Source organism: Pelobates fuscus, chromosome 11, assembly GCF_036172605.1.
Source record: "Pelobates fuscus isolate aPelFus1 chromosome 11, aPelFus1.pri, whole genome shotgun sequence".
Classification (NCBI taxonomy): Eukaryota; Metazoa; Chordata; class Amphibia; order Anura; family Pelobatidae; genus Pelobates; species Pelobates fuscus.
This window is the reverse complement of record NC_086327.1, coordinates 29,654,881-29,668,039: the sequence shown is the minus strand read 5'-3', so window position 1 is coordinate 29,668,039 and position 13,159 is coordinate 29,654,881. Positions and strand designations below refer to the sequence as shown.

Below are 13,159 nucleotides of genomic sequence, written 5' to 3'. Positions count from 1 at the left end.
AATTTAAGACTATGTCCTCTTGTTGTGGTAGTTTTTCTTCTTTTAATTAAACTCTCCTCCCGTGCTTTGTTGATTACCTTTATTTAAAGAATCACTATAGGGTCAGGATTTCTAGCATCCCTTGCCTCCCTACACATAGTAAAAGCTTACTTGTATACAAATCTGCAGCTGCTGCCCCGACCTGCCTGCTTACAGCTGACATCATCAGAAGTGATTCTTTGAGCCAATCACAATGCTTTCCCATAGGATTGGCGGAAACTGTCAAGGAGGCAGATCAGGGGCAGAGCCAGCACAAATCAAACACCGCTAATCAGCATCTCCTAATAGAGATCTATTGAATCAATCCATCTCTATGAGGGTGGAAACACTGAATAGCAGTACTGCCCCAGGAAGCACCTCAAGCAGCCATCTGAGGAGTGGCCTGTGGAGTTATCACTACGCTGTAATGTAAACACTGCATTTTCTCTGAAAAGATCGTGTTTACAGCAAAAAGCCTGAGGTAATGATTCTACTCACCAGAACAAATTCAATAAGCTGTCATTGTTCTGGTGACTATATTGAGGTCTTACCACTGTTCGATACAGTGGCATAATCACTACTTTCTTTCTATTGCTAGACAACCAAGCATTCTGCTAGCATTTCCTGCTGCTCTACTATACTGTCTGCCGACCTTTAAGTCATCGGAAATAATTACCCCTAAATCCTTTTCCTCAGATGTTGAGGTTAGGACATCCCATTGTAATTAATATCCAGTAGCGCAATGTTAAAAAAAAAAAAACAATGTTTTAGCATATAAGCAACAAAATGGATTACATACCATTTCCAAAAAATATAAATGAACCACTGTTACCAAAGAGAGCCCCCGAACATTTTGGCCTGAGACCCCTGCCTCTGGCCGTTACATTGTATCGAGGTATTCTGGGGTGTTCTTTTACTACTTTGGTATTGGTGGTCTCTCCTCTCGGTTATACTTTGTGGAAGTGGTATGTAATCCATTTTTTGCTTATATGATAAAACCCTTTTTTTTAAAAACTTTGTTCTACTGGACATTAATTACAATTAAATGGCAAAGCTAGCTATTTTGTATCGGTTTTGACATACATATATCAGGTATTTGAGACGTGTACTAATCTTATGTCTTGGTAGTTTATTTAGATGTTTTTATTTGTGTTGGATTGCAAATAAAGATGATTATTTTTTAATATATAGGTTGTGCTCTTACATTAGCTTGTGACAATTATTTACTAAAACCAGCAGTTATGTTACAGTGGAATCCAATTGTCACATTTTGGAAACTGAACATCTCTCAACTTATAGCCATATCTGTGGTGGAGAAAGAGTTACATGGAAGATATAATTATTTGAAGTGAAGCAAGCCTGTATAAAACCGATAATCTTAACAAAAAAAGTCAAAAATATAAACATATAGAAATTAAAGTTTGATCTGTATATAGAAGACCAATAATTCTTTATTCCATCGAATGGTGTAGTGATTTGGAAAATGAAATATTACAGGAGAGCACAGTACCATTTGCAAAATATTCCTCTCTACAAGTACAAAAGAAATAAAATAAAGATATCACAGTGACTTCTCTTTAGTGTCATACAATATTTATACAAAACAGATTATGAAGAACAATTGTAATCGTACTTTTTTTTTTGGCAAAGCAAAGAATTTTCTGAATGCATACTGAAGTAATGGCTACAGATGTCTCCAAAGCCAAGCTGATTGCCAAGGTAGATTTACCAATTAGACCTGCTCAGTTCTCTTACGTATGCTACCTTCCCTTCCGGACTACACCGGATTCTACAAATGAATGGTGAACCCTTAGTAAGCCAATGATCCCTTGTTAGAGGAAGATGTCTCCTTGCGCTGCTAACTGGGAACAATTGACAGATTTGGGCCATGTCACAGCGCCCAAAAGGGTGCAGTTTTTATTTGTAGCCCAATTAGCTGATTTATATAGTTCACCTTAATTTAACGGTTTACTGGTTTGAACCAGTGTGCATTTTGTAAACAGCTCAATTTTAAAAGGTTTACAATCTATCATTTTACTATCATTTTTTTTAACCAAATGAGGGTGAGATAAGAATGGGATTTTATTTTCTGAAGAATAGCCAGAATTATGAGTTGACAAATCAATTGCAAAAAGGAACATTTAGATCACCCTCTACCCAAAATTCAGTAAGTTTAAATCAGATGTACAAAATTAAGGCCAGAGTTGCTATTTACTGAATTTGTCATATGTTTTAACAAAAAAAAAAAAAAAAAAAAAAAAAAAAAAAAACCCTCCCAAGTGTACGAGCCTAGAATAAAGATTTTCAAATACCAGATTTTCAGCTGTAGTAATAACAGGGGTTGAAGTTTTGTTTTATTAAGCTTTTAAGCCTAGAAACCCCAACATTGACATGAAACATACATAGATTCTTGTACTCCACCCACGTGACTTCATTCTTCAATTACATGACAGTTTTACCAAACCATAGTACGTGTTACAGCCCAACCTATTGAAATGGGTGCCTGGAGGGGGTGAAAACCTGTTGGGAGATCATTACACAAGAACTCAGTCTTTAGATCATATCATTTGTTCTGTATAAAGGCTTGTTTAACTCATTGCATGCTGGAGGAGTAAATGTTCTGCATCCTTATCTTGCACATAAGGAACCCAACATAAGAAGTCTGTATACATATATATATTTATATGTATATACACACACAAACACAATTTATGTATTTGGATCACAGTTATTGTCTGATAAGGCACTGCCTTGGCATTTCATGCAAAATCAGTTTGTATGTTCCATGATCCCTAGCTCATTTGTGCATAATCCTTAAAAGAAACTACTTAAGTGTGTAAGTGTACCTTCACCATGGAAAATTCCCAGTGGAAGTCCTTGCTTAAGGCAATGTGGTGTTACCTCGCCAAGTCAATAGACAACTTGTGTAAGGGGCAGCGGTTTCGGTCATACATGTTCAGCTTTAAGGTTAAAGAGAAACAAAAAAAATATATACATGTAGAGATGCCTATTGAATGGTTTCTTAAAAGTAATGGAGTGGTGTCCTAGGTTGTGCAAGCGGGTGAACAGGAAGAATCGTTGGAAAAAATAAAAAAAATGCACCAAACTTACTTACCCATTACACACATAAACAGAACCCATTATAGCACTGATTCTTAACCCAGTCCCTATGAATGACTAGTGCTCAATATCTTAGGGACTTCACAATTGTACCCCTGTTGCCAATATTGCGCAAACCAGGACCAGGCTCACGGAGCATTACACTCAAATTTATTTTACATATAAAGTGAATCAGTACTGTTTTAAACAAGCCATTAATCTAAACACAGTTCTAGCCAATGTATATATTTGCTTAGATCAGTTTATACGCACTAGACGGTGGGTGCATAGCTGATAAGTCTTTAACCCCTTAAGGACCAAACTTCTGGAATAAAAGGGAATCATGACATGTCACACATGTCATGTGTCCTTAAGGGGTTAAATTGGCCCAAAACGCAAAGCATGTTGGGTAACATGCAATGCATGCTTGGTGCGCTGAATGTTTCCCGATAATAAAAGCATGTGCATGAAGCAGATCTACCCTGAAATTTACTGATCGTACAACCAAAAAGTGATTCTTAAAAATGTCACTGTACCATATTATGGGTGACTTTGTCTAAGAACCAATCCATCATTTCATGTGAATGCAATGTACTGTCCAACTGCAGACCACCACAAAGGTTCCAGATACACAATGAGCGTTTTAAGGCCAACACCTGGCGCATGGTTCAGTGATACACAATATTCATTATTTTATTACCGGTTAAGTAAAACAATCCGGAACTTTGGCAGGATCATGGCTCTTAAGGACTGGGTTCGACACATTTGTTCCAAAAATGATTGAAATACTTTTATCATCTAATGTGAAAGCAGTTATTATTAAGGATTATCCTAGCTCTGCAAAACTCCACCTTGGTTTTCTGCCATAAAATGCTACAATGATTCTCTCCATTGGCCATAGCGCCTCATGCTAGCAAAGAGAAGGCGAGTTGTAGTGCAGACTTAACAAGAAAACAAAAGCTTAAACGGTATATTCAATATTTAGATCAATAACTTCATTGTATAAAAGTGATTAAACTTCAACCTCCTCTCCCCCCACAAAAAAAATAAAAATTGTTGTACTTTGCTGGTGTAGTTAAAATGTATGAGACCCCTTTGCTTATGAGCAGCTCATAAAATACTAAAATAAGAGAACATAAAATATATATAAAATATATATACAGAATATATATTTACATGCAGATCCCAGTACACAGGAACACTGAAGCATCAGCACTAATGATTTAAGAGTGTGCAAACTGCCCTTTTTTCACGTGTGATCACGTGACAGCAAAGAAAAAAAAAAAAAAAAAAGCAATTGTTCAGATGAAGATTTCCAGGTTTCTGCAGACTGCACTTGGCTGAAGAAGGCCAGTAAACGCGGAGTTTGGCTACAGGAACAAAGCAGATTTTCAATGATCGCATCATGCTCCCCCTTTGTATTTCTGTGCCATATTTTCTGGCCCCTGGGCTTGCAAAACCAATCTGTTACAGGATCACGCAGGGGCACGATTTGGGCTCTTTCTTCTTGGTGTTCATAGTCGGAGTAGGGGGGCTCTCCAACTCCTGGAATTTCCTAGAAAATAAAAGTAATTTTTTTTTCCTTCAGGTTTTCAATATTATGTAACAACTTAAGTAAAAAATGGAATGGCAATATTCTTTTAAAAGGACTGTTTGAAGAACACCAAGTTCTAACCAATAAATCCACGCTTACAAGAATGTAAAAGACTGCATTTAAAAACACATACACATATATATTACACATATAAGTACATCCACAAACATGACACAAACCCACATTTTATAGGTTTTTTTAACCATTGAGAAAGGCTGTCAGTCAGCTAATATTGCCATGTCCTGGTTATGGTTAGTGATAAGCTCCAGATGTGTAAATAGAAGAACAGTATTTCTGTACAGAGGTTAACCATGATTTAGGGGCTCCAGCTTTAATATTGCTAGAAGTCAAAGCTCCCTGGTTTTAGAATTTCTTATCTCCTGCTCTCTTGATAACCTTCTAGACACTGCAAGAGCCTCCTAAAGACAAGGCCCAAATGATTGTCTTGAGTTGCTGTATCTCTCAGGCTGGCATTTTGGTTCTGGACTGCCCTTACTGGTGGGATCAGTCTGATATGCTTCGGCGAATGTTATGCTTCTGTAATGCACAAATGAGCAAAAACTATTTTGAGGTATGAGTGGGTATTTACCAAAGGGCAAGCTACTAAGTTTCTCTAAGCTTTTGTCTTCAGAGTTCTCCTATTCTTGTTTTTTTGCAATTTTAATCACGAATTATAGGTTTGCCCATAATGGAGGCATGTCAACCAGGATAAAAAAAAAACTGCCTGGCCGGGTGGCCTGCTCAAACACCGGCATTGCTCAGTGGTTTGCGATTGGTCTGAAATGCCCTATAAACTCATTTTAAGTACAGCAAGAACACGTTTAAACATGCGCTCAAGTTACACTTTGCCCCAGTTCATCTCAAACCATGTGACAGAGCCACTCTGTTAGGTGATCGAGTAAGGGCTCCACATCAAGCATCACACAGTGACTTGAGATGACTATGTCACTTCTGCCATATGTAGGTGTAGCCAGGGCATTCTATGTAAATATATTTACAATTCCCATGATTCCGGTGTCATTTGGGGAAACCTCTCTCCATTATCTCCTAGATAAATTCTGAAAGTATTTACCATTGAAGTAAATAGAGCTTGGTCTCCCCTCAGTTCACATAACTTGCTATAACTGGGGAATCAGGGAAAATAATAAGCAGAATTACACATAGATCTGGAAAATTTGAACATAATTTAAAATAGCATTTTATATAGTTCTGACTGCTATTTCATAAGGCCACGCACATTAATAGCGTGTACAGGGGTTAATAAACTATTAAGTATCACACACATAAATATCACAGTTTCTCTTTAAAAATCTCTTTAACCACTTCCCGACGTTAGGGCGTGCTATGCAGTCGTACAAAAGGAGGTCTTTAATCCTGTTCGGGCAGCCTACCACACCCCAATGATTGGGTCCTTCCTCCCCTCCCCCCCCCCCCCCCCCCCCCCAAATACTCCCACATAAATATAAGTGTTAGAGCAGTAAAACGTATGACCACAATAGCATCAGTGAAAGTGTGGCCCTTTCCAAGTTTCCCTTCCCTTCCTACCCCCAAATACAATGTTTATATTCCTGTTGTTATACAAATATGTAAAACTTTAATAAAAATTATTTGAAAAGAAAGTGTGGCCCTTGTTTGAAAAATGCAAAAAAACTAATCTGGCTAAGGTTTGTGACTAAGTGACTACTATAAAAGACTGGACATACCCCGTTTAAATACCCTGGGTTGTGTTCTTTTGCAAATGGTATGCCATGATGGGGCTAATTGTTAATTCTGGGATGCCATACGGTCTCAAATGCAACATAGGCCCAGCAAACCAATCTGGCAAAATGTGTAAAAATTGAAAAGCCCTATATTTGACGCAGTAACTTTCCAAAACCATATTAAACCTGTACATGGGGGTACACTATTACTTGTGAGACATTGCTGAACACAAATATGTGTGTTTTATTGCCGTAAACAAACTAACAGTATTATGACATTCACAGTGAAAATGCCATGCAGAACTTGAAAAATAAAATGTATTCATTTCTCACATATATTTTTTAGATTTTATCCATACTAAATTAGGTTTCATATATAAATATTTGATGTGCAATGAAAGCCTGGTTTCTCCTGAAAAAAAAAATATATATATATATATATATATAATAAGTGTGGGTGCACTTAATATAAAAGAGGTCAATTATGGTTGGACAGATGTATACCGGTAGTTTAAATTCTAGGTTTTGTTTTGGTCAGAACTTGTGATATTTTCCCTGTCCTTAAGGGGTTAACAGTTCAGAATTGAATTCTCCCAGCCTGCTTAATTCGCAAATTAAATTCCAGATATATTCAAGCACTGAAACATTTATAAACAAAATGGTGAATGTGAACTTTGTTTTTTTTATTATTAAATACTCAAGGATGTGAAAGGCATAATTTAATAGAAACAGTGCTAGTTTTCATTTTTAAAAGCCTTGAAGGGAAAATTTTCATCAAAATGTTCACTTCTCTCTTCTTTAAAACATGTATTGCATTTAATGACACTTAATGATTTTTGTTTAAATGATGCATATTGAGTTTATTTTATTTTTTATTTTTTTAAAGAAAATTTAATTATTATTTTTTTATTTTGATTTGGCTGACCAGCCATGTAGGATCAGGGTCTACTGTTATCTGACCAACTGCTGCTCAACCTAACTTGCCTATTGAGATTGCTCTGTGTGAAACCGCAGCATCAGGGAAGTTAGGTTGAGCAATAAAAATACAAAAATGTAAAAAAATATATATATTTTTTTAATTAATAAATACCATGTAAACAAAAAACATTGTTTTATTAACCCCTTAACCCGTTAAAATTAACCCCAGATCGCCGCAATCACGGCGATCGCGGGGTTAATGGTGCTCCGGTCTGCCTCTGTATTAGAGGCAGACCGAGAGCACCGGATCCGGCTGTCCCAGCACATGTGCCCGCTCTGACAGCAAAAATAAAGTTTAATTAAAATCCCACCCCCCCCCCCCTTTACCCAGTTTAATAAAAAAATTAACCCCTTCCCTGCCAATTGATCACTGACTAAAGTGATCAATTGGCAGGGATTGCATTTTACTATGATCGGACTTTTTTTTTTTTTTTTAACCCTCAGGGGTTACATTTATTTTATTAATTAATTTCAATATTTTAAAATTATACATTTAGCTAGCTGGGGAGGGTAGAAGTTAGTGGGGAAATGGGGGATTCAGTGTTAAGCTAACTAGGGTTAACGTTAAAAAAAGTTTTAAAATAAGCTTTAAAAAGTTAAGTTAAAAAAAAGTTTTAACGTTTAAGTAAAAAAAAAAAAAAAAAACCCCTTTACCCAGTCCAAATAAAAATGAACCCCTTCCCTGCCAGTCGATCATAGCTGAGCAACATATGAAGTATTATACAGTGGTAGTACACATAAGGTTTGCAAAATATACTGTGCAAACTCACTTTGTGTGTCAAAAAGGCAGAAAAAACGCTTATTACTACACTTGGTACAAGCTAGCGGAAAAATTATCCCACGCTAAGGTTCAAAATATGCCTTTTGAAATACCCTGGGGTAAAACCTGCGAAGATGTTTGGAAATTGCACATAGGCCCAGCGTCAAAATTCAAAGTTCGGTAAAAACTGATATTACTTGGTCTCCTATATGGCACTGTAGCTTCACGAAATAGTGCCAAGACATACAATGGGGGTGTCCTTTTACTCAGAAGACTTAGCTGAGCATAATTTGAGGGGTTTTAACTTAGTGGCACATATGAAATATACAAAATGCCCAGCAAAAATGCAAACCATAAAAAAATGCACAAAATTATTTTTTACCACATACTTTGGCATATATTGGTGAAATAATGGGGGCATGTTAAGGCACAATATGCACCCAATGAGATACCCTGGAGTGTCTACTTTTACAAATGGTAGGCCTTTGTGGGTTTTTTGAACAGTCAAACTACTATAATACCCCAAATGGAAGCATAGGCTCATTAAATCCGTCTCTCAAAATTCGACTGTGAATACTGAAAAGGACAGGTCTCCTATATGGCACTGTAGCATCACAAAATAGTGCCAAAGACATACAATGAGGGTACCGTTTTACTCAGCAGAAGTAACTGAACACAAAATAAAACTTTGTACAGGAATAGCACACACCAACTTTACAAAATACACATGAGAAGTTCTTTGTTATACGTTTGTGTGCCAAAACCCCAAAAAACACAATTTTACTCCAATATTTAGCAGAGGTTGGCGGTAAAATGGCTACGTAGAAAGTGTCAAAACAACCTTAGGTAAATAGCCTGTGGTGTCTACTTTATATAAATATATACTTTTGTGTGGCAATTTTGTTTTCTTTTATGGCTATTCAGCTTACAAGACAAACATACCTAAAATCTAAAATTCTAAAATCGCTCCACATTAAAATTTTATTTTACTCCTTGTGCTTTGTGACCTGTAACTACCAAAAAAAAAAACTTAAAATCCCAGACACATTATATATTCTGTAAATCAGAACAACTAAATAAATTTATTTTTAATTACTTTCCTTAACCTGCACTAATTGTGCACACATTATTATTGCAAAAACTGTAAAAAAAAAACAACTAAATTTTTATTTTTTGGGGCATTTTTTTTTATAATAAATAAGCATTTATGTATATATATATGTTACCTTTCTGTCCTTTAAAAAACGGTATATAATATGCTTCGGTGCAATAAATTAGTAAAAATGCAAATTGCAGTTGAACGCAAACCGCAAAAAAATGCTGTTGTCATTAAGTGAAAGACAAGCTTCTGAAGCTCTGTCCTTAAGGGGTTAAATGCAAATCGATAAAAAAAAAGTGAAAAAAATATTTTTACTGTTTAAAGTCACCTGTGAATGAAAGAGTTAATGCAAAAAAAAAAAAAAAAAGAAAAAAGAAAGAAAAAAAAAAGGAGGGTGAAGGGATCTTGACATGGCTGTGACCTATTTTTTTTCAGATGAGATCATTTAAGTTTTAACCTCTGCAGGATCAGATGTTGGGCAGATCCTTTTGGATCAGGATTGTCCTAGCACGTCATATGTCAAGAAGGAGTTAAATCCATGAAGCACTGAATGAGCTAATGCTATAGAGATCATTCACTGTAGGAGCAAAATTAGTCACCAGTCAAAAAGCTGATTAGCTCACCCTAAAACATACTTCCTATAGCTATACAAAACAGTACATCTTGTTTGACACTTATCTCACCTAATACACAAAAAATAAAGTAAAAAATTAAAATAAATTAAAATTAAAAAAAAAACCACACAAACATGACTTTTGAAATGAACCTTGTTTTAGTTGTTTTGTTTTAGTTGTTTTTGTTTTTTCTTCTAATCACACCTGCCATCGTTACAGGGACAGTGTCAACATCAAAATGACTTCACCTTGATAAAAAATATTTTCAGGGCATAGATGCTGCCTTTGCAGCCTTGCACATAAAACAGTGAGATTTCTGGCAAACGCTGGTGTTTTCAGATGGGAATAAGTGCAATTATTGAATCCATTTGACGTCCTGCGTCACTATGCAAAGTATGTTTGCCAGACACTGCTGTGCATCCAACGCGTCTCTATGAGTTATCAGAACCATCAGACTGAAAACCATTATCAGGCTTGATAAACTCACTGCAGGAGGACCGGGCCGCCGTGAGGAGTCTGTCCAGCCATTGTAATAAAGGCAAAGTTAATGTTTTTTTTTTTCCTTTTTCTTTTCTTTGTTTTTTTTTTTATTTAAAAAAAGAAAAATGTTGTCTAGAAATCAGAAAACCTCAAAGGAACACATCTAATTTAAAAGTGTTTTGTGTATATGAGCATTTATATAGCACCGATATATTCTGCAACCCGTTGCAAGTTTAATTTAAGCAACTCTAGAGTACAGACCGTTCTTAATTACCATCTATTGCATTAGCTTTTTATTTCTGAATTCGCCGTCTGTTTCTTGATTGTTGGCTGAGCTCAGCCATCCATCAAGTTGGAAAGCAGAGAAAGACATTTACCACTCCCAGATCTGACTTTCCAAGACTATTAATTTATCTTCAATACATGTATTATTTCCATTTGGACCATTACAAAAGGGACATGTTAAATGTTTATTTTTCCATTTGGCTTTATTAAATATATCCAAGCTGTCTAGTATTAATCTTCTGATCACCGCGTTAACCCAGGCTCATGATAAAAGGACTGGGTTCTCGAGTTTCAGGCGCCTTGGGGCAATGTAATGTTTTCTTTGATGCATGTTTGCAACTAGTGCTTAGCGTCTCATTTAACTTGAGGGATACCCATTTTTCTGCTTTGTCTATTATTTTACTGCAGTTTATACATTTATAATTAGTTTCTCTTACCCTATGCCCCTCCAGGGTTATGGGGCTCTTTTGATGAGACACTATAGCTGCTGGTAAGGAAGTAGTATGAACAGGCATTACTCATTGCACACATTATTAATGAACTAACCTGTCCGCTGGTTGTTTGGACTCAGTGGACCTTAGGTTCGTTGACTCACAGACTATTTGCAAGTAGGTTTCCATGGTTTTATTGACTTGGCACACCTCATCTCTCATGTGTCTGTTTAGGGTTTGGGGCCAAAACAACATGCAGGTTCAGCCCACTCCCAAGGACAACTTGAGTTTAAGTACCCAGTATATTGCTTTCTTAGAAGCTGCCATAGTGGGTTGTATTGGCAAGGGGTTTCTTACGATGATGGCATCGAGATGCCTCCCATTTATACTGCAACAGTAAACTAAATCACTACACAATAAAAATCATAAAACTGGGGGAAAGTGCACAAAATGGCTACACGTGGCGCAGAAGTAAAGATGTAAAAATCACTCCTTCTATTAAAGCGACACTACAGTTACCAAAACAACTTAAGATTAATAAAGCAGTTTTTCTGTAGAGATTATCCTTCTGAAGTTTCACTGCTAAATTCTTTTATGCAGCCCTAGCAAAATATCCCCTCGATGTGACTGACACAGCCTGCATAAAAATAAAATTTTACATTTTAAATGAATCTGATTGAAAATGAAACCCTTTTATCGCCTGCTCTGTAATTTGAGCTTTAATTACAAAGGCTCCTGCAAGGTCTAACAAGCCATTTACAGAGCAGGAGATAAAAAAAAGTCTACATTAAACAGAATTTACAATAAAGGAAATGTAAACATTAGATGATACGTTACAGGAAGTGTTTAGAAAGGCTATGTAAGTCACTTTTTTTTTTATAAAATATTTAACCAGGATGGATACATTTGAGATTTCTCTAATTTTCAATTATGTCCTGGGTTCACAAAACATTGTATTGTTGCAATAGGATACAATATACAAACACTATATATATTTATATTCCTCTCTTTGCTCTGTCATGCAAAAAGGTGTGCCTAGGGCTGCATAAACAAAGTGATTGAACTCCTAAATGGCAGAGAATTAAGCAGTGAGACTGCAGGGGCATGATAATACACCAATACTGCTTCATTAAACTGAAGTTGTTTTGGTGACTATAGTGCCCCTTTAATATTCTTCCTTATAAAAATGGCCCAAAAAATAAATAAATATTTACCCGACAGGGGAAATGAGTGCAGAGCATGTGTTTTCAGGTAATAGCATGTAACATGTAAAACTGCTAAAAGTGTCCCTTTAAAAAGTGTCATGTGATGTTCTAGGCAGCTGACGAGAATTACCAGAGGCAAGAGTGACATATTGAGTACAGTAATTGCTCATTATAGGAGATGGCACAATCAATAGTAATCCAATGAATGTAACAACCCAATCCTAATATGAAAAGGTGGTGAATATTGTATCTGCAGTTATTTCTCTTGCAGACAGATACTTAGTGGCAAATGTTTTCAATTTGATTAACATCCGTCATTTGAAGGTTAACTGCACCTGCTTGGTAAAGTATTCAAAATGCATCTATCAAATAAGCAGATATTTCGATTATTTTCTCGATGGAGCATAATAATAACATTATTTTGTATAAAATTGTCATTCAGTTGACAGTGAAGTTTCTGCTCTATACGGAACCGTCTGTATTAAACACTAAGTGGGGTTATGCACTAAATGGAGAATCTAGGAGATAAGGAAACGGTAAAAACTCTAGATAAAAATCAGCCATGAGGTTTTTATTCCCCCTAGATGCACGATTTTCACAGCGAGGCTATGTTGGTTTAAAAGTTTGAAATTCTCTTCTCAATTTCAGGTATAAGTGAATACCTTTGTGAAGGACCCAAAATTAAAGATCAGATGCCAGTATCATATGGTAAAAATAAATAAATGGGGGGAGATTTAAAAGCAAGAGAGTCTGGGGGGATATGAATGACCCATGAGCTATTTTAATTAGGTAGAGTTAAACTCAAGAGCATCTGCCTTGCAAAGACTTCACATTGAGCTGCATTGGGAAGTCTGTGATTGGACAGCAACAGAAAGTCTGGGCGGAGTTTGAAGGGG

The 13,159-nt window shown here is 36.2% G+C and overlaps 1 protein-coding gene and 1 long non-coding RNA gene across 2 annotated transcripts in view; both read right to left on the bottom strand.

Annotated features, from left to right (window-relative positions):
* Positions 1-1,451: 1,451 nt before the first annotated feature.
* Positions 1,452-3,387, bottom strand: LOC134578061 (uncharacterized). Its single transcript, XR_010086069.1, has 2 exons — positions 2,971-3,387; positions 1,452-2,919 (listed from the first exon to the last, which is right to left on the bottom strand). It is a non-coding gene; the product is annotated as an uncharacterized LOC134578061 (long non-coding RNA).
* Positions 3,388-4,375: 988 nt separating this feature from the next.
* Positions 4,376-13,159, bottom strand: part of RRAS (RAS related) — a 51,480-nt gene continuing 42,696 nt past the window's right edge. The window contains exon 6 of the mRNA XM_063436802.1: positions 4,376-4,672. Within this exon, the coding sequence (XP_063292872.1) occupies positions 4,585-4,672 (88 nt within the window). The 3' untranslated portion in view covers positions 4,376-4,584. The remainder of the gene's footprint in view (positions 4,673-13,159) is intronic.